This window comes from Rhinatrema bivittatum, chromosome 3 (assembly GCF_901001135.1).
Source record: "Rhinatrema bivittatum chromosome 3, aRhiBiv1.1, whole genome shotgun sequence".
Classification (NCBI taxonomy): domain Eukaryota; kingdom Metazoa; phylum Chordata; class Amphibia; order Gymnophiona; family Rhinatrematidae; genus Rhinatrema; species Rhinatrema bivittatum.
Window position 1 is genome coordinate 530,407,995 of NC_042617.1, and position 19,640 is coordinate 530,427,634.

The following is a 19,640-nucleotide window of genomic DNA, read 5'->3' on the forward strand; positions in this document are numbered from 1 at the left end:
ACGGAAACTTGGCTCAAACCTACATACACTGCACTAATTAACCAATTACCAACGCATACCTACAATTTCTTCACTATTGCCCGACAGAAAAGAAGAGGGGGTATACTTCTTGCTGCCAAAAAAGATCTGAATCTCACTCAATACCCAGTTAACTCACCAACCAAACTGGAAACAGGCCTCTTCAAATCTGACGATCTTCAAATCCTTCTTGTCTATGCCCCCCCTGGCCTTCTCGACTCGGACGCATCACCCTTTCTAGAACTAACAGCCTTTTACCTAAATTTGGATTCCCCAGCAATAATACTTGGAGACTTCAACTTACATGTCAACGACCCTTCTCTTTCCACCAACGGCGAAACATTCCTTACCGCCATGTCAGCCTTAGGCTTCAAGCAGATTATCAAGAAACCCACCCACAGAGAAGGTCATACATTAGACCTCATCTTCATTAACTCAGGCATCTCTAATGCTACACAACCGGTCTGCGAACCAGTACCTTGGTCAGACCACACCCTAATCTCGACCACCTTCTCACTGACACACAGAAATAGCAATCAAGCCCCTCAACAATTCACTTACAGGAAATCATGCACCTCCGATGACCTCCATAATCACCTAGTATTAGAACTCCCCCTCATAGACATCTCCACTCCGAATTCAGCCCTTCATTCATGGAATACTATAACAAAAGCGTCAGCAAACAAACTCTGTCCCCTGACAACTAAAAAACTCAAACACAACCATCCTAAAAGACAACCTTGGTTTAATGAAGAACTTCAAAACCTAAAACTCTCCCTCAGACTGAATGAAAGCAAATGGCGCAAAGCTCCTACAGCGCCCTCCACCGCTACAAAAGGACCATGTTAAAAACAAAAAGACTTCTACGCACATAAGATCATCACATGATTTTTGACGCTAAAGCCCTGTTCGCCTATGTCTCCAACCTAACTCAAATCCAAGCACCGGATATACCGCTTAACAAAGCCCAAGAAAAAGCAGAGGAACTGGCCCTCTTCTTCAGCAACAAAATCACTAACCTTCTAATAAAGCTGATGCCTAACACCTCTTCCCTTCACAATATCTATATACACCCCAACATAAACATCTCGCTCAATTCGTTCGAACCTATCACAACTTCTGAGATCCTGAGAGTACTGAAAAAAATGAAACCCTCGTCTCACCCTTTTGACCATATCCCGTCCAAACTACTTCTTCTTATTCCAGACACCATCTCCAAAGCCATGGCAGACATCAATTGCTCCTTATCCCAAGGAATCTATCCAGACGACCTCAAAATGGCTTCCATTAAACCGCTCCTGAAAAAACCTAACCTAGATCTAGAAGACCCTACCAACTTTCGCCCAATCTCCAACCTCCCTTTCATTGCCAAGGTCATGGAAAAACTAGTCAAAACTAGATTATCAGACTACCTTGAAGATCACAAAATTCTTTTCCCCTCTCAATATGGCTTCAGGAAATCATTAAGCACCGAAACACTTCTTATTTCCTTGACAGATTTCCTCATCATGGGCCTTGACAAAGGCCAGGCCTATTTATTGATTCTCTTGGACCTCTCAGCCGCCTTTGACACGGTCAACCATGCTATGCTCCTTAACCAACTATCTAACATCGGCATAACTGGCACCACATTGGCCTGGTTCAATACATTCTTGAAAAACAGAGGCTACAAGGTCAAAATACACAACAAAGAATCTAAGCGTTACCCTTCATCTCTAGGAGTCCCTCAAGGCTCATCCCTCTCACCTACTCTCTTTAACATCTACCTTCTCCCTCTCTGCCAATTACTAACCAGCCTGAACCTAAAACACTATCTTTATGCTGACGATGTCCAGATTGTGATCCCCATCAAAGAATCCATCAAAAAAAACCCTAGATCTATGGGGGAAACATGCCTTCGAGAAATTAACTCCCTCCTCTCCAGCCTGAATTTAATCCTAAATTCCTCAAAAACGGAACTCCTTCTCATATCCACGGAGAATGGCTACATCCCCACAAACCTTTCAGCAAACCTACAAACAGCCCAAGTGAGAGATCTAGGAGCGATCATTGATAATCGACTAAACCTAAAAACGTTTATAAACCAAACCACCAAGGACTGCTTTCATAAACTGCACGTCCTAAAAAGAATAAAACCACTGTTCCACAACCATGACTACAGGACAATCTTAAAGCAATAATCTTCTCTAAGTTAGACTATTGCAACTCTTTACTATTAGGTCTCCCATCATCGCATACGAAACCTCTCCATATGGTGCAAAACACGGCAGCCAGAATACTTACAAATACAAGGAGAAGAGATCACATCTCCCCTATCCTCAAAGGCCTACACTGGCTGCCGATTCATTATAGAATATTATACAAGTCCATCACCACAATATACAAAGCTATCCAACAATTCACTCCGCTCAACCTTCAAATCCCTTTCAAAAAACACACATCCTCCAGACCTATAAGAGAGTACTATAAGGAATCTCTTCAGGTACCTCATTCCAAAACCTCCCTTCATATAACCTTCAGACAGAGGGCATTCTCCACAGCAGGACCTCCTCTCTGGAACTCCATCCCACCGGAGCTACGGCAGGAACCTTGCCTTCCAACTTTCAGGAAAAGACTCAAAACGTGGCTATTCAAAAAAAGCTTTCCCAGACCCGGATTAAATCATAACTCACCTCTAACCATCTTCCAATAACTACCCTTATGCAGAAAACCATTGCCTCCTATCACTTCCTCCACGTAAAAAATCTACAATAAGTTCAGATGGACAATACCCAGCAAATACCATAATCTCTTGTTAATGTACCTCGTGAAATCTTTGTAAATGTACCTCGTCAAAGTTGGTTAATATATTATGTTAATTTTCTTATCACTTCTCTGCTCCAAGTTGTACTTATCCCTGTTTTATTGTAACTGTAACTGTTCAGCACCTGTTATTTACTTCGTTCACTATACCTTTCATCACACCCTTGTTTATTGTAAACCGGCATGATGTGATACTCTCACGAATGCAGGTATAGAAAAAACTAAAATAAATAAATAAATAAGGTCACGACTGGTTTCCACCTCAATCAGTTCATTGTTCTCCCCACCCAGGGGAGTGGGCACTCCATACCCTGGACTGTAAGAGGGCTTTGGCATTCTACCTGGATTGCACGGTGAGCCACAGACCATCCACCCAGCTCTTCGTGTCCTTTGACTCCAACAGGCTGGTCGTGGCTGTGGGTAAACAGACCTTGTCCAACTGGCTGGTGGATTGCATTGCCTTCTGCTACACGCACGCAGGCCTTCAGCTAGCCTGCAGAGTAAAGGCTCACTCCATACGGACTATGACAACCTCGATAGCTCATTTGCGCGCAGTCCTCATTGTTGAAATTTGCCGAGCTGCAACGTGGAGTTCTCATCGCACGTTTGCGGCTCACAATTGCCTGGACAGGGATGGATGTCAGGACATTCTCTTTGGTCAGTCTGTCCTGTGTAATCTGTTCCAGACTTGAACCTAGCTCTTCTTGCTTCATATGGGACCCAGACTGCCCCTCTGTTCCCTACAGTGCCGCAGTTGTGTTGTGCCTGTTGGTTGTTCGGTTACTGTTGGTCTCTAATTGAGTGGGGCAGTCTGGAACTTTGTACTCACCCATATATGAGGACCTCCATCCTGCTTATCCTAGGAGAAAGTGCAGTTGCTTACCTATAACAGGTGTTCTCCTAGGACAGCAGGATGTTAGTCCTCAGGAATCCCACCCACCTCCCTACAGAGTTGGGTTCTCCTTCCAGTTTTTTTATTTTTTTCACTCTTATTTTGCTATGTTATGAGACTGGATGCGTGGATAGTAGCAGGCTGGGCATGCTCAGTTTGCTGGTCAAAGCTTCTAGAAACTTTGGCAAAAGTTTTCCGTGCCGGGCTATATCGTATGATGTCACACATGTGAGGACTAACATCCTGCTGTCCTAGGAGAACACCTATTACAGGTAAGCAACTGAGCTTTCCAACCCAGGTGCAAACCTCAGGTGGCCGACAACAAAGAACTGGGGTGACCTCACAGGACACTTTCAGTTTGACGCAATACTTTCCAGGCCTGCCTAACGGCCGACACAAGGGGTTATATTGAATATAAACTGGTAACTGGCGGCTGGAGACATGAATCAGATTTCCAAGATGCAATGGTTTGCACCATGCCCGTAAGAGGGAGGAGGGGAGAATACACATCTGAGGAATATAGCCAATCGTATGCATGTCTCAGTAAGCAAGCCAGGTTATACTGCTGTAAGTTCAGCCATCCCACCTCCCTTCCAAGACAGCTGCAATTTATTCAAAGCTAATCGTGCTTTTTTATTCCATAAAAATTTTGAAAGGGCCGAATCCAGCTCTAGCTAATGCTTCCACTTTAACCACACTGGCATCATTTGTAAGACGTAAAGCCAGCGAGGTAGTTCCATCATTTTGAATGTGGATCCGGCCACTCAAGGACAGAGGTAACTTGACCCAGTCCGCCCATTTACTCTGTCTTGGCCAACAAGGGAATTATATTATTTATAGATAAGAACATAAGAACATGCCATACAGGGTCAGACCAAGGGTCCATCAAGCCCAGCATTCTGTTTCCAACAGTGGCCAATCCAGGCCATCATAACCTGCCAAGTACCCAAAAACTAAGTCTATTCCATTTTACTGTTGCTAGTAATAGCAATGGCTATTTTAAGTCTACTTAATTAATAGGTAATGGACTTCTCCTCCAAGAGCTTATCCAATCCTTTTTTAAACACAGCTATACTAACTGCACTAACCACATGCCCTGGCAACAAATTCCAGAGTTTAATTGTGCGTTGAGTGAAAAAGAACTTTCTCAGATTAGTTTTAAATGTGCCACATGCTAACTTCATGGAGTGCCCCCCCAGCCTTTCTATTATCCGAAAGAGTAAATAACCGATTCACATTTACCCATTCTAGACCTCTCATGATTTTAAACACCTCTATCATATCCCCCCTCAGCAGTCTCTTCTCCAAGCTGAACAGTCCTAACCTCTTTAGTCTTTCCTCATAGGGGAGCTGTTCCATCCCCTTTATGATTTTGGTCGCCCTTCTCTGTACCTTCTCCAGTGCGACTATATCTTTTTTGAGATGTAGCGACCAGAATTGTACACAGTATTCAAGGTGCAGTCTCACCATGGAGTGATACAGAGGCATATGACATTTTCCGTTTTATTCACCATTCCCTTTCTAATTCCCAACATTCTGTTTGCTTTTTTGACTGCCGCAGCACACTGAACAGACAATTTCAATGTGTTATCCATTATGAATGGAGTAGATGTAACTCCAGTTACAGTAAAGAATGTATGGGAAGAGCTGGGGAAACTGAAAGTGGACAAAGCCATGGTGCCTGATGAGGTTCATCCCAGGATACTGAGGGAGCTTAGAGATGTGCTGGCGGGTCCGTTGTATGACCTGTTCAATAGATCCTTAGAAATGGGAATGGTGCCGAGTGATTGGAGAAGAGCGGTGGTGGTCCCGCTTCACAAGAGTGGGAACAGAGAAGAGGCTGGTAACTACAGACCGGTCAGCCTCACCTGACCGGTCTGTAGTTACCAGCTGGGGAAAAGTAATGGAATCACTGTTGGTGGGGAAAAGTAATGGAATCACTGTTGAAAGAATAGTGAACTATCTACAGTCGCAAGAATTGCTGGACCAGAGGCAGCATGGATTCACCAGGGGAAGATCCTGTCAGACAAATCTGACTTCTTCGACTGGGTGACTAGGCATTTGGATCAAAGAAGAGCGCTCGACGTCATCTACTTGGATTTCAGCAAGGCTTTTGATATGGTCCGCACAGGAGGCTAGTGAATAAAATGAGAAGCTTAAGAGTGAGTGCCAAGGTGGTGGCCTGGATTGCAAACTGGTTGGACAGAAGACAATGTCTGATGATAAATGGAACTTACTCTGAAGAGAGAGTGGTGTTAAGCGGAGTGCCGCAAGGATCGGTGTTGGGACCGGTCCTGTTCAATATCTTTGTGAGCGAGATTGCGGACGGGATAGAAGGTAAGGTTTGTCTTTTTGCGGATGACACTAAGATCTGCAACAGAGTGGACATGCCGGAAGGAATGGAGAGAATGAGGCGGGATTTAAGGAAACTGGAAGAATGGTCGAAGATATGGCAGCTGAGATTCAAGGCCAAGAAGTGCAGAGTACTGCATTCGATGGGGGGAGAAGGGCTGATATGTACGGAGCAGGAGACCGACCTTGGGGTGATAGTCTCTAATGATCTGAAGTTGGCGAAACAATGTGACAAGGCGATAGCTAAAGCCAGAAGAATGCTGGGCTGCATAGAGAGAGGAATATCGAGTAAGAAAAGGGAAGTGATAATCACCTTGTACAGGTCCTTGTGAGGCCTCACCTGGAGTACTGGGTTCAGTTCTGGAGACCGTATCTCCGAAGGGACAGAGACAGGATGGAGGCGGTCCATAGAAGGGCGACCAAAAAGGTGGGAGGGTCTTCATCGAATGACTTATGAGGAGAGATTGAAGAATCTAAATATGTACACCCTGGAGGAAAGGAGGACTAGGGGTGATATGATACAGACTTTCAGATACTTGAAAGGTTTTAATGATCCAAAGACAACGGCAAACCTTTTCCGTTGCAAAAAAATCAGCAGGACCAGGGGTCACGATTTAAAACTCCAGGGAGGAAGACTCAGAACCAATGTCAGGAAGTATTTCTTCATGGAGAGGGTGGTAGATGCCTGGAACGCCCTTCCGGAGGAAGTGGTGAAGACCAAAACTGTGAAGGATTTCAAAGGGGCGTGGGATAAACACTGTGGATCCATAAAGTCTAGAGGATGTGTGAATGAAGAGAAGAGGCAAGGAGGTGGCTTGCTTGCCGGAATGACGGCTGCTACCTGGAGACTAATATCCTTATTCAATAAACATTCACACAGTTAATGCGATGCCAACATTGCTCTATGCTTCAACGGCAAGAGGAAATGTGGAAAAAAGGATTTGCATCCACAAAAGCAGGGGAGTAGCTTGCTTGTTATGGCGGTTACTACCCCAAGCCAAATAAGCCTGATACTTCACTTTCAATGCACATCCAGCATAGCTCTCTGCTTCAATGACAGGGGGGAATGAAGTAAAGAGGATTTATATTCCGACAACCAACAAGGACTGAATTGCACAGGCAGGGTAAACAAACGGGAGTAGCTTGCTTATTACGGGGGTTACTACCCCAAACCAATTAGCTAGATACTTCACTTAGATGCAGCTCCAGCACTGCTATCTGCATCGATGGTGGGGGTGGAAGGGAATTGGAACCAAAGAGTTACCAATAAGGGCCTTGATTTCAGTGGTCAGAGTAATAGATAAGTGTGAAAGCTTGCTGGGCAGACTGGATGGGCCGTTTGGTCTTCTGCCGTCACTTCTGTGTTTCTATGTTATGACGCCTAGATCTTTCTTGGGTGGTGGCTCCTAATATGGACCCTAACATTGTGTAACTATACCAAGGGTGTTATGTTTGGTGTGTGTTTGAACGAGAAATGGGCCCTTGGGTTGTGGAGAGTGGAGACTCCGTCCACAGGGAGGAGGAGCCCTGTGGGCCCTTACCACAGCAGGCAAGATCTCAGCAGTAAAGGACAACAGAGGAATAACGTTATTATACAGCTGATGGTGATCTGAGGAGCGGATCGATGGAGTCAATCCAGATAGTAATCCGCAGTGCAGAGTGGTCTGGTGAATACCTTCTCTAGGCGTAGCTTATGCTGGCAATTCTGGTAGTGGTCTGCAGCATGGGGTAGGCTGGAAGCAGATGGCGTGCACAAGACAGAGGGGATCCGGTAGTGGCCCGCAAGCGGGGTAACCTGAGAATCCATGCCACAAAGGTAGTAGAGCAGGTTCTGTACTCACACCGGTACTGAGATGTCAGTAGGAATCTTAATCCCTAAATACTTCATCTCTTTTTTTTCCACCCAACGCAAGGAAAATGGCCCCAGCCACTGAGACTTCAGGGTCCCAAGAGCATCCAATGCTTCTGATTTATTGAGATTTATTTTCAGACTAGAGAATATGCCAAATTGGGCCAGAAAAGTCATAACCTGCTCTGTAGGGAAGGGACTGGGTCTGTGTAAAAAAAAACAAAACAAAACAAAAAAAACCAACCTAGGACATCTGCAAAAGCCGCTATCTTAAACCTTTCCCTGCCTACATTAAACCCTTGAATCTCTGGGGAATCGGCTGTTTTCCTCAAAAGAGGGTCTAAGGTAAGAATGTACAATAGAGGGGAAAGGGGACAACCCTGCCTGGTACCTCTATGCAGTTCAAATTCTGCTGACATGCCACCATTGGCTAAGATATTGGAACATAGTTCCCAATATAATGATATACCGTACAAAATAGCCCTCAAAACCATAACGATGTAACACCGAGAAAAGATAGCACCATGCTACCCGGTCAAAGGCATTTTAGGCATCAAAGCTCACCATTAGGGCTGGAGTTCTGAAAAATTTGCATTGACTCATCGCTGTCCATAAACGGACAACAAGTTTACCAGCTGTCCTGCCCATCACAAAACCTGCCTGATATTGCGAAATTAAGGTGGGAAGGATCAGGTTCAGCCAGGTGGCCAAGATCTTTGCAAACAATTTCAAATCAAAATTTGAGGGATATAGGCCTGTAAGAGGTGGGGTGCGTTGGGTCTCCCCCCCCCCCCCTCCCCCGGTGGGGAGAACTGAATTATACAACCACTTGGCATCCGTCGGGAATGCCCCTAGCTTCGAGGCCTCAGTAAGAAAAAGTCTGAAGGGTTGGACAAGTATCTTATAGAACTCCACGTTTAACCCAACAGGAATGGGGGCTTTGTGTAGCGGGCAGCACTTAATACCCTCCAAAATTTCAGAAACAGTAAAAGATCTGTTAAGCCGAGCCAGCTGTTGCTCGAACACCTTAGGTAAAGCTAGTCCCTGAAAAAATTGCTCTTCAGTCTCGTTTACTCCCGTAACTGTTTCTTCCTTATGTAGTTGTTACTAAAAGGATCTAAGAATCTTACAGATCTTCTCCACTGCGGATTGCTTTTCCCCATTTTTAGCTGTTAATGCCTCTAAAATTATGTCCCTGTTTAAACTTTACCATATTGGTCAAGAGTTTACAAGCTTTATTGCCAAAGCGGTAAAACCTGTGGGAGAAGTACAAGAAAAATCTCCTAGCCTTTTGACAGTTTAAATTATATAGGGATTCCCTATATAACTGCTTATTGGCAGTAGAGGGGCATGCCATATATGGGGCTCCAATTTTCTGATACTCCCGTTCCAGCTCCACTATTCATTGAGTCAAAAGCTTATTCTCCAGAATAATATATGCCGTGATTTTCCCCCTAATTACGGCCTTCCCTGCTTCCCAAAATAGCAAAGGATTGGTTTTATGACCTGAATTATGCTTCTCAAATTCTTTCCATTTGGTCTTTAGATATGCTTGAAAGTCTACATCCAACACAAGATAAGTAGGATATTTCCTCCTACATTGCCCTGATCTAGGGACCCCCCATTTAAAATCTACCCCTATCATGGAATGATCTGAGAATTCTGGAGACTCTATCTCAGCTCTATGGACCTGAGAACTGGGTCATAGAGACCAAGATGTAATCAATTCAGGACATAGTGTCATAAGCACGAGAGGTGTGTGTGTGTAGTCACTTTCCTCTGGATGCATAACTCATCAGCCATCAAGTAAGTTAAGCTGTTTGCACAAAAACGTGATAGACTATGCAGTTTAAATCCCTCACTAGCATTAAAGTTCCAATTCCAAAAATGGTCAGTACCTTATAATTTCTTGGAAAAAAACATGCAAATAGACATTGGGCGCATACACATTGCATATGGTGACCTCCCTACCAAATAATTTCTCCGTTATCACAAAATGCCCTAAATTATCTTTGTTACTGGGGATCCTAAACCTGCTGTTTCAAGACAAAACTGTCACATTTTCAGCCATACTTAATTCAAAAGAAGTACGGTTAACTCAGTCCAGGTCACTTTAGCATACCCCAAACTGATTTCCCCCCCAGCCTAGGGAACCAGTGGAATCGAAAGTATCAGCCATCACTCCTTGCCCCCAGGAAATATTCAAATCCCTCAGTTGTTTCCAAGAATAGTAATTTTTGGACCGGACAGGAGTAAATATTAGTCCTCCCCCTGTAACAAAGGAAAATCACTCAAGACTCTTCCCAGGGTCCCCCAAAATACAAAAGTAGATGAGCCCTGCCACAATAGGATCCCTAACAATGCAAAACAGAATTGAACACTAAACTTTAACCCCCCTCCCCCCATTCTATATCCCCTCCCCCACAATCCCAAGTACAGACCACAAAACACCCCCAAGAGGAAGGAATCTGGAGACCACATTTTGTACCCATACTTGTGCCCCACCCCCATTTCCATATCATCACACAAACTTGTTGCAACAATAGTTATCAACTGAACATTCAAAATTAACTTGTGAAGTTGACCTAGTTTGCCATCGGGGCTCATCACTGCTCATCACTTCTCCTCTAAAGAGTCCGCAAATTGTTTGGCTGTGGGTACAGAGTCAAACATTTTCCAAACTCCATTATGCTCCAGTCGTAGCCTTGTAGGGCATTGTAAGTTGAATCTAATGTGTTTGTTGAAAGAGCCGCACATATAGGAGCAAAAGCTTTTCTCTGTTGGGATACGGTGGTAGAGTAGTCTTGAAAAAGCAAAATCTTATGGCCTTCATAGTAAAGCACTGATTTCTTCTGATAAGCTTGTAAAATCATCACTTTGTGTGAAGTTTAGATAATGTGCGATGACTGAGTGAAGTTTTTTATATCCCTGGCCTGGGCTTCCAGCCGGTGTGCCCGCTCCACATGACAACGCTCAGTGAGGGATTCCAGTTCCACTAGCAACCAGTCCTCAAGCAAAGAATGCACCTCATAGTCCGGTAGGGATTCTGGGAACCCCACAGATTGCAAGTTTTCTTCTGCCCTTGTTCTCCAAGTTATTTACCTTTGCTTCCAACGTGGCGATCTGCAGTTGCATTTCGCTTTGTTTCATCTTTAGGGCCTGCAATTCAGTCCTTACCGTGGCCACCCTCTGTGTGTCCTCCACCTGGTCTTTATCATTGTCAGTCTCGTTACCTGCCTGAACCTGCTGAGACAGCTCCGCAAAATGGCCGTCCAAGGCTTGCACTATGGTCTGCGTTACTTCCTCCATCAATAAATTATTCGCAGAGCTCGAGCTCGGAGGGCCATCCACCATTTTGGAATCTAGAGGCCATCCTGGGTGTTTCTTTTCTCGCTATGGTTTGGATGCCATTGGACTGCAGCCTCGCTGCAAAAAATTGTCTATGCACCTCTGGGAAGCCATAAGTGACAAGGGGATATCCACCGTGGTGTGGATCACAAGTGAAAATCGTGATTTTTGGAGGGGGGGGAACCAGGAGCGAGTGGAGCACAGGTCCTACTCACACATTGGGTCGTGTGGTCCCCCCCCCCCCCCCAAATAACCGTCCTTTCTCCAAGCTGAGCCACCCTGCCTTCTTTAGCCTTTCCTTATAGGGGAGCCACACAGTTCCTTGAGTTGATGGTAGACTTCTGCCACATGCGGAACTTCCTCTAAACACTTCAGAACATCTGGAACAGGTGCAGGAATAGGATTGGGACTGCAACCCAGCTGCTGGTGTGCTGTGACCTGACTTCAAGTTTGAAAAACACTGGTGTATAGTAGCAAGTAGTTGCAAAGGTTTGGTATAGGTGGTAGGGAGGCCAAGGAGGAGAGCATTACAATAGTCTATTTTGGAGAAAATAATACTGTAGTACTGTGCGAAAATCAGTGAAATATAGTAGGGGTCTGAGTTTTTTAATTGTTTGTAACTTGAAGTAGCAGTCACTTAAGATAGATTTAATAAAGGGTTTAAGGGTGAGTTGGTTGTCAATAAGAACACCCAGATTGCGGGTGTGTGAGGGGAAGGTAGTGGATGAGTAAGAGAGGGGGATAGAGGGTGGTGGACGTTTGGTGGAGATAATGAGGAGTTCGGTTTTTTGAGGGTTGAGAGCAAGATGCATGTCAGTGAGTAATTGGTTGATAGAGGTGAGGCATGATTCCCAGTTTTGAAGAGCGGTTTGGAGGGAGTCAGTAAAGGGGAAAAGAATTTGCACATCATCTGCGTAGATGAAGTGCTTGATACCAAGGTTGGTGAGGAGAGTGGTGAGGGGAAGCATGTAAATGTTAAATAGTGTGGAGGAGAGAGAGGAACCTTGTGGAACACCCCGATCAAGACTAATCGGGTCAGATTCATTGTTATCAGTGAGGACTGTGAAATGACGATTTTGTAGGTAAGATTTAATCCAGGAGAGTGCAGTTCCAGAGATACCAATACTGCTGAGGATGTATAGAATGTTGGAGCTCTACTTAATGGAGACAAAAAATATATTGGAATTCAGGACAGTACGGCACAAATGGAGGAACAATAGCATAGTATTTCCCAACTCTCTCCTGGAGGCATCCCTAATCAGTTAAATTTTCAGGATTGCCATAATGAATATGTATGAGATTTGGTTTGTATATAATGGAGACCCAGGATATGCAAATCTATTTCATGCATATTCATTATGGAAATCCTGAAAACCCAACTGTGGATACAGGTTTACCTCCAGGAGAGGGTTAGGAAGCACTGCTTTAGTGGTAGAGGAGGAGTAAAGCCACGTATTGAGTAGGTTCTGCAGTATTACAATAGATTTATTTATTTATTTAAATGATTTATATACCGGAGGTTCCTGTATAATATACATATCACCCCGGTTCACAAGGAACAGTAACTGTCGCTACATTTAGCGGTTTACATAGAACAGAATAAGAGTAAAACAGGAGTTTTAGATGGAAGAAATGATCAGACTAGGTTTTGTGGTCGTTAACTGCAGTCTTATTTTGTTTATGTGCATTTTTCAAATGTTTGAAGCTGCAAAGCCTGATGCTTTATACTGCACTCAAGGTATGCCGATATCCTGCAACAAAGTCCACCTTAAGGATATGATTATAAAATAGAATATTGGATCAGTTCCAAACTATTTATATAGACCGAACATAACATTAATCCTTTAGAAATACCCCTGCTATTTTATGAAATATACAAAAACGTTTGAGATACGGTTTTATTTTGTAATAGCAATAACCCTTTCTACACAAGACCTTTGTTAGCTATTTAAAGCTAAATAGAATATTTCAGCTTGATATCTGGTAATTTGATGTGAATACAGCATTAATCTCCAGATAGACTATGCTTTACAAACTTAACATTTTGGAATATTTGCCTAGTGATTTTTTAAAAAGTGAAGCAAAATTATAGAACAAATTAATTATAATTTACATAACGTTGTTTCTAGTGATTCCTTGTCAATGGTAAATGATCTTAGAGTTAGCTTGGACCTTCAACTCTTCCAGACATGGCATTAACTGCCATAACCAGAGGAGATCATTCCCTAAATAAGATCTGATTTATCTTGGTTCTGAGTGGAATGGTTGAACCTCAAGAAATTTGCTCTTTATGGCATTGATGTAAAGAATATTTGTCTATGGTTAGATCATCAAATAGACTAACAATGCAGTGTTCTAAAAATTACTTGATCAAGAATGATTTTTTTCACTACTGCAGAATTAACTCTAGATGCAACTTTTTTTTTTTTCACCTTCCTCTGTATCACCAAATAGAGAGGACTGTAAGGCAATTAGAAGAAGCTAACTCAAGATCTCTGAGCTACGCAAACATTTACTTAGTCTATCCCAATATATCTTTCTTTTTTTTTTTTTTTTTTTAATAGATCCATGCAATGCTGTATCATCTCCATATATTGTGAATCCTTTACTTACTGTAAGGGGTCATGGTCAGATGGCTATATAAAAATCTGAAATATATATTTCAATACTGTATGGTCCTTTGACCAGGCACTTCCAATGATGTGTGTATACTGTTTATCTATAACATTCTAGAGTACAGCTTATAGCTGTACAAGTGTGCCTTAGCAACATAGTTCAACTCTTATGAAGTGTGAATACCTAGAGTTGTGCTGTGGCACAATCATAGGACTGAAAGTAAAAAGGATAAATGCAGGAACGTGTTTTCTCTTGTAGGATGCACTCGAACCTGACCAAAGGATTTGGGATGATAGGACCAAAGGACTTTTTCCCTCTCTTGGACTTTGCCTTCATGCCAAATAACTCTTTATCATCCAGGTAGTGCTCATTTATAATGAATACTGATGCAAGAAAATCTGTTCATACAATGTTTCTATGACCTTCATGGAATCAGAGTTTCACAAAGGTGGAAGAATGTAACAAAGTGAGATTTAAGATTGTCAGAGAAATACTATTTTCTCACATGATCTTACACTCCTCAAGTCATATATCTTCACTGAATAACTTTGTATTATTTGCTGCTTTTTTCCCACATGATCTGACACTCTTCAAGTCACATATCTCATGTGTTACCTTTGATCTTTATGTAAATATCATGCTTACCCAGATTTTAATCAGTGTTGTTACTCTATGCCATTCATCTTGCAATTTGTTATCCTGTACCTAATTAACGTATAGTTACTGTTCCTTTTTTCATATAGTTATTGTTCCATGTAAAGGCTATGCCTAAAAGTTCCAAGTTATTTGTAAACCGATACGATGTGCAAACGGATGTCTGTATATAAAAATTCTAAAATAAATAAATGAAATTTATTAAAAACGTCAGTGCCAGCTAGGAGTGCTGCATTCCCTTGAAACAGAATTAAGCAAGTTTTGCTATTATGGCTGGACAAGAAGCACTGGAAGGAGGCCAGTTAGCCACAAAAAATACTTGATTTGCCAATAAGTGGGAGATCTGGTTCAAAATCCCCTCCAAAAGAAAGAAATACTGTTTAACTGTATCATACTAGGCTCCACTGGAATGACAAATATTTTGTTATCCAAACTCCCTCTCAGGGTGGTGACATAATTTGGTACAGAAAGTCTTTTCCAAATCCTGTTGTGCTTTTTCTAACATTATCCCTTGCCTATGTAATGTAACCTGTTCAGTCTGTAATATTCTCAACTGACCACCTTGACTGACTGTTCAGTGTTTGAAAATAATTGAATAAAATTGAATACTTAAGACACCCTTTGTAAGTCATCTTGTCTTTGTTCCTAGAAATGTGCACCAAGCACTTTTTGAACAATCCAAGAAATATCTGTTCTCATAGGACAAGCAGGATGGTAGTCCTCACATGTGGGTGACATCATCCGATGGAGCCAGGCACGGAAAACTTTTGTCAAAGTTTCTAGCAACTTTGACCAGCACGCTGAGTATGCCGCTGTCCGCATGTCCATGTGAAGTCCCCCTTCAGTCTCTTTTTCTGTGATGCAGTTGCCTTGTAGTTCAAGGAGCTCTGCTCTTTTTCTTGTTTTGTTCTGAGAAAAGTGTCTTTCCCGTTTTCCATCATCTGGTCCCCCTTCACAGTTTGTGCCTCCTAGGTGCAATAGGTAAAAACTATTGTTTTCCAACTTCTTGTGGTCGATTCCCGGCTTTCGCTTCCCGGTGACTGCCGGTCATCGACCGTACGTCAGGCTTTTTTCCTCTGACGGTGTCCCGCTTTTTTTGATGGCCCCCAGTGCCGCAGACCATGTCTATCACGGATCCACATGAGGTTTGTATCCTCTGCCTGGAGTTGTCACATGATGTCTGAGGGTGTCAGCTATGTGACCAGATGACCCCCAAAGGCCGTTGTGCACACCTGAATAAGATGGAAAAGTTTTTCGGTTCTAAAAAGTCCGCTCCACCCACACCCTCATCAGAATCATCAAAGTTGAGGGAAGCCCCTTGATACGCTCCCTCTCACCACTCCTCTCTCCACTTCTTCAAAGGATCGCAGAAACAGTGACTGATCCTCCATGATCTCATCAGTTTCCAGGACATCGGGATCCTCCGCCTCAGCACTGGGAAAAGACCAGGCTGAGCACCTTGGGAGGTCTCACCGAAGAGAGCCCGTTCCTTTGAGGCCCTATCCTCCAATGTACCCGGGAGTCCCAAGTGATTCCCACCAATATCTGTGTTGAGCACCGTGCCACCTTGGAGGACAGAGGACAAGCCGGTGCCTCCTCATCCCCCTCTCTCAGTCCTGGCTTCACCAGACTTTCAGGAGGAGTTGGACCACAGGTTGCAGATGCAGTGCTCAGAGCTCTTTGGACCATCGAGCTGCCTGCGCCACCAGTCCCCTTGCCAGTGCCAGAGCGTCCGCAGCCTATTTTGGCACCTCTGCTCGAGTGTTTGAATGTCTTGTTAGGCGCCCTACTAACACAACTGGTGCAACAGGGATCTTCGGTTCCACAGCGGCCACTGATGCCCCCCTGGGAGCAATTCCCATCATCGGATCCTCCTCCTCTAAGGAAGACGAGGCCAGTGCTGCATTCCCGAGGCCTCAGTTCCCCAAGCCCTTACCTGGGCCCTCCAGCCTCCCGTGGCCCTCTGTCGCCCGCCCTTCCCCCCCCCCCCCCCCCGATGTTGGGAGAACTTTCGATTCCCACAGTGCCCTTGATGCCTCTGAAGCCATCGGAGCTCAGGGCTGGGATCCCTTATAGGCCTTGCCCATGTCATGCTGGTCTTAGTGAGGAGGTAAGGCCCTTATGATCCTTGGGGAGATGATTCCTCATCTGAATATTCGGATGCCCTCCCCTCTCCAAGCCGTCCTCACCCAAGGAAAGGCATTGGTCTCCCCCCAAGAATCTTTCCTTCGTGGGGTTTGTCAGGGCCATGGCCAAGACTATTCCTTTCCAGCTCCTTATGGAGGAGGATGCGTGGCATAAAATGCTGGAAATTGTTTGTCGACACTCCTAAGGATGTGAGAACACCTGGTCTCCTTATCCTTCCGTTAACAGGAAGGCAGATGCCACCTATTTGGTGCAGCACACCATGGGGTTTGAGAAGCTGCACCTCCCCCACCAGTCAGTTGTTGTGGAGTCTGCCCCCCCCCCCCCCTCCACCCCGGGCAATAATATAGGGAGCTCGATGCCTTGGGCAGAAAAGTCTTCCAGGGTGCTATGCTCTTCGCCAGTATTGCTGCCTACCAGCTGTTCATGACCCAGTACCACCGGAACCTCTGGAAGCAAGTCCAGAACCTTGCAGAGTGTCTGCCTCGAAAGCAACAGGAGGTGCTCTCGGCTATCAGCCTGCTGGGTTTAGAGGCTGGCAAACTCTGCCCATCTCCTCAGTTGGACTTCATAGGCGTCAGACTAGTCATGATGCAGACTAAGGCGTTTTTGCTCCACAATCGGGCTCTTGCCCTCACCTCGCTGGCAGCCTTCGTCCACAGCAGCCGGCAGGTGACTGCCCGCCTTCTGCTCCGTTTGCTGGGCCACATGGCGGCTTCTGTCCATTTTATCCCTCTTGCCTGTTTGTGCTTGCGGAGGGCTCAATGGACCTTGAGGTCACTGGTGACAGGCCTCTCAGGACCTCAAGACCTGAGTTGCAGTCACAGAACCTCTTCGGGATCTCTGTACTGGTGGGAAAACCTTTCTGATTTGGAGCGGGGGATTCCCTTCCAAACTGCTCCGCCTCAAGCCATCCTCACTACTGACACCTCTCCTCAGGGCTGGGGAACCCATGTACACAACTTCCACACGCAACTCTGTCATATAAACTTTCTGGAGCTTCGGTTGATCCGTTATGCCCTATAGGCGTTCAGAGACCAGTTGTCGCACAGAGAGAGTTCCTGATCTGGACGAACAACCAGGTGGCAATGTAGTATATCATCATACAGGGAAGCATGGGCTCATTCCTCTTCTGCATGAGGCGGTGCAGGTGTAGACCTGGGCCCTGTCGCAGAGGATGTTGCAGGTGACGTACCTGCCTGGGACTCTGAACATACTGGCGGACCAGCTGAGTTGCTCCTTTCAGCCGTACGAATGATCCCTCAATCTGGAGGTAACAGCCAAATTTTCTTCGGTGGGGTACACCAGAAATGGACCTCTTCGTCTCTCCGCACAACCACAAGGTAAGCAGATTCTGCTCCCTGTTGTCGTGGGGTGGACATCTGGCCTGCAATGACTCCTTCCTCCACTGGGGGAGAGGTCTGCTGTATGCGTACCCTGCTGAAGCTTCAACAGGATGGAGGGACCATGATCCTCGTGGCGCCCTTTTGGCCCCAACAGGTCTGGTTCTCTCCTGCGGGATCTGTCAGTCAGGGCCCCCATCCAGCTGGGGACCACACCTGACCTGATCACACAGATCCAGGGCACTCTGCGCCATCCGAACCTCCTGCTTGGATGTTGAGTGCTTAGTCCTTCAGCCCTTGGCCCTCTCGGACAGTGTCTCCCAAGTGCTGGTGGCTTCTAGGAAACCTTCCACCAGGAAGTCCTACGGTTTAAAGTGGAGAAGATTCTCTGTCTTGTGTGCAGGGCATGGCTTGGATCCATTCACATTCCCCCTTCCCCAGCTGTTGCACTACTTGTGGCACTTTTCTGAATCTGGGCTTCAAACCAGCTCAGTCAGGGTTCATCTTAGCACTGTAAGTGCGTACTATCGAGGTGTCTCTGGCACACCCATATCTGTGCAGCCTTTAGTAGGTTGCTTTGAGGGGCCTGCTTCAGCTGAAGCCCCCTCTTCGGTCTCCTGTTGCATCCTGGGACCTCAACATGGTCCTGGTGCGGCTCATGCGACCTCCCTTTGAGCTGCTGCGTTCCTATGACCCGAAGTTCCTCACCTGCCATACAGAAGGTTCTTTCATGATCGTGTGGTTTTGCGTACGCACCCTAAGTTCCTGCCTAAGGTTGTGACTGATTTCCACCTTAATCAGTCCATCGTTTTACCCACCTTCTTTCCTAGGCCTCATTCCCACACAGGGGAACGGGCTCTTCATACTTTGAACTGCAAGGCGACTTTGGCTTTGTTTGGATCGCACAGGCAGTCCACTCAGCTCTGTATTTCCTTTGATACCAATAGGCTGGGAATGGTGGTGGGTAAGCAGACTTTATCCATCTCGCTAGTAGATTGCATTGCCTTCTGCTATGCGTAAGCAGGCCTTTCGCGTTGGCTGGAAGAGTTAAAGCTCACTCTGTGCGGGCCATGGCGACGTCTGTGGCTCATCTGCGAGCAATCCCTAACAAAATTTGCCAGGCCTCTATGTGGAGTTCTTTTCACACATTTGCAGCTCACTACTGCTTGGACAAGAATGGGAATCAGGACAGTGCCTTTTGGTCAATCCATCCTGTGCAATCTTTCCCACACCTGAACCAAACTCTTCCTGCTTTGTGCCTTGGTGGGAGCCAGGCAGTCTCCTGCTGACCAACAGAGCCACAGTTATTGATGTGCCTGTTGGCACTTTGTTCGGTACTTGTTGGTCTCACTTGTTCTCAGAGACAGCCTGGAGCTTGGTATTCACCCACGTGTGAGGACTACCATCCTGCATGTCCTAGGAGAAAGCGCAGTTGCTTACATGTGACAGGTGTTCTTCTAGGACAGCAGGATGTTAGTCCTCAGGAATCCCACCCGTCATCCCACGGAGTTGGGTTCTCCTTCCGGTTTGTTTTATTTTTTCGCTTGTAAGTTTTCTGTTAGGAGACTGAAGGGGGGGACCTTGCGTGGACGTGTGGATTAGCGGCATGCTGGGTGTGCTC

General features: G+C 45.3%; 1 protein-coding gene across 4 annotated transcripts in view; it reads left to right on the top strand.

Annotated features, from left to right (window-relative positions):
• Positions 1–19,640, top strand: part of TMEM214 (transmembrane protein 214) — a 239,828-nt gene that overhangs the window by 106,736 nt on the left and 113,452 nt on the right. For all 4 annotated transcript variants that reach the window (XM_029596290.1, XM_029596291.1, XM_029596293.1 and 1 more), the window contains one exon: positions 14,136–14,237. In XM_029596290.1, the coding sequence (XP_029452150.1) occupies positions 14,136–14,237 (102 nt within the window). The remainder of the gene's footprint in view (positions 1–14,135; positions 14,238–19,640) is intronic.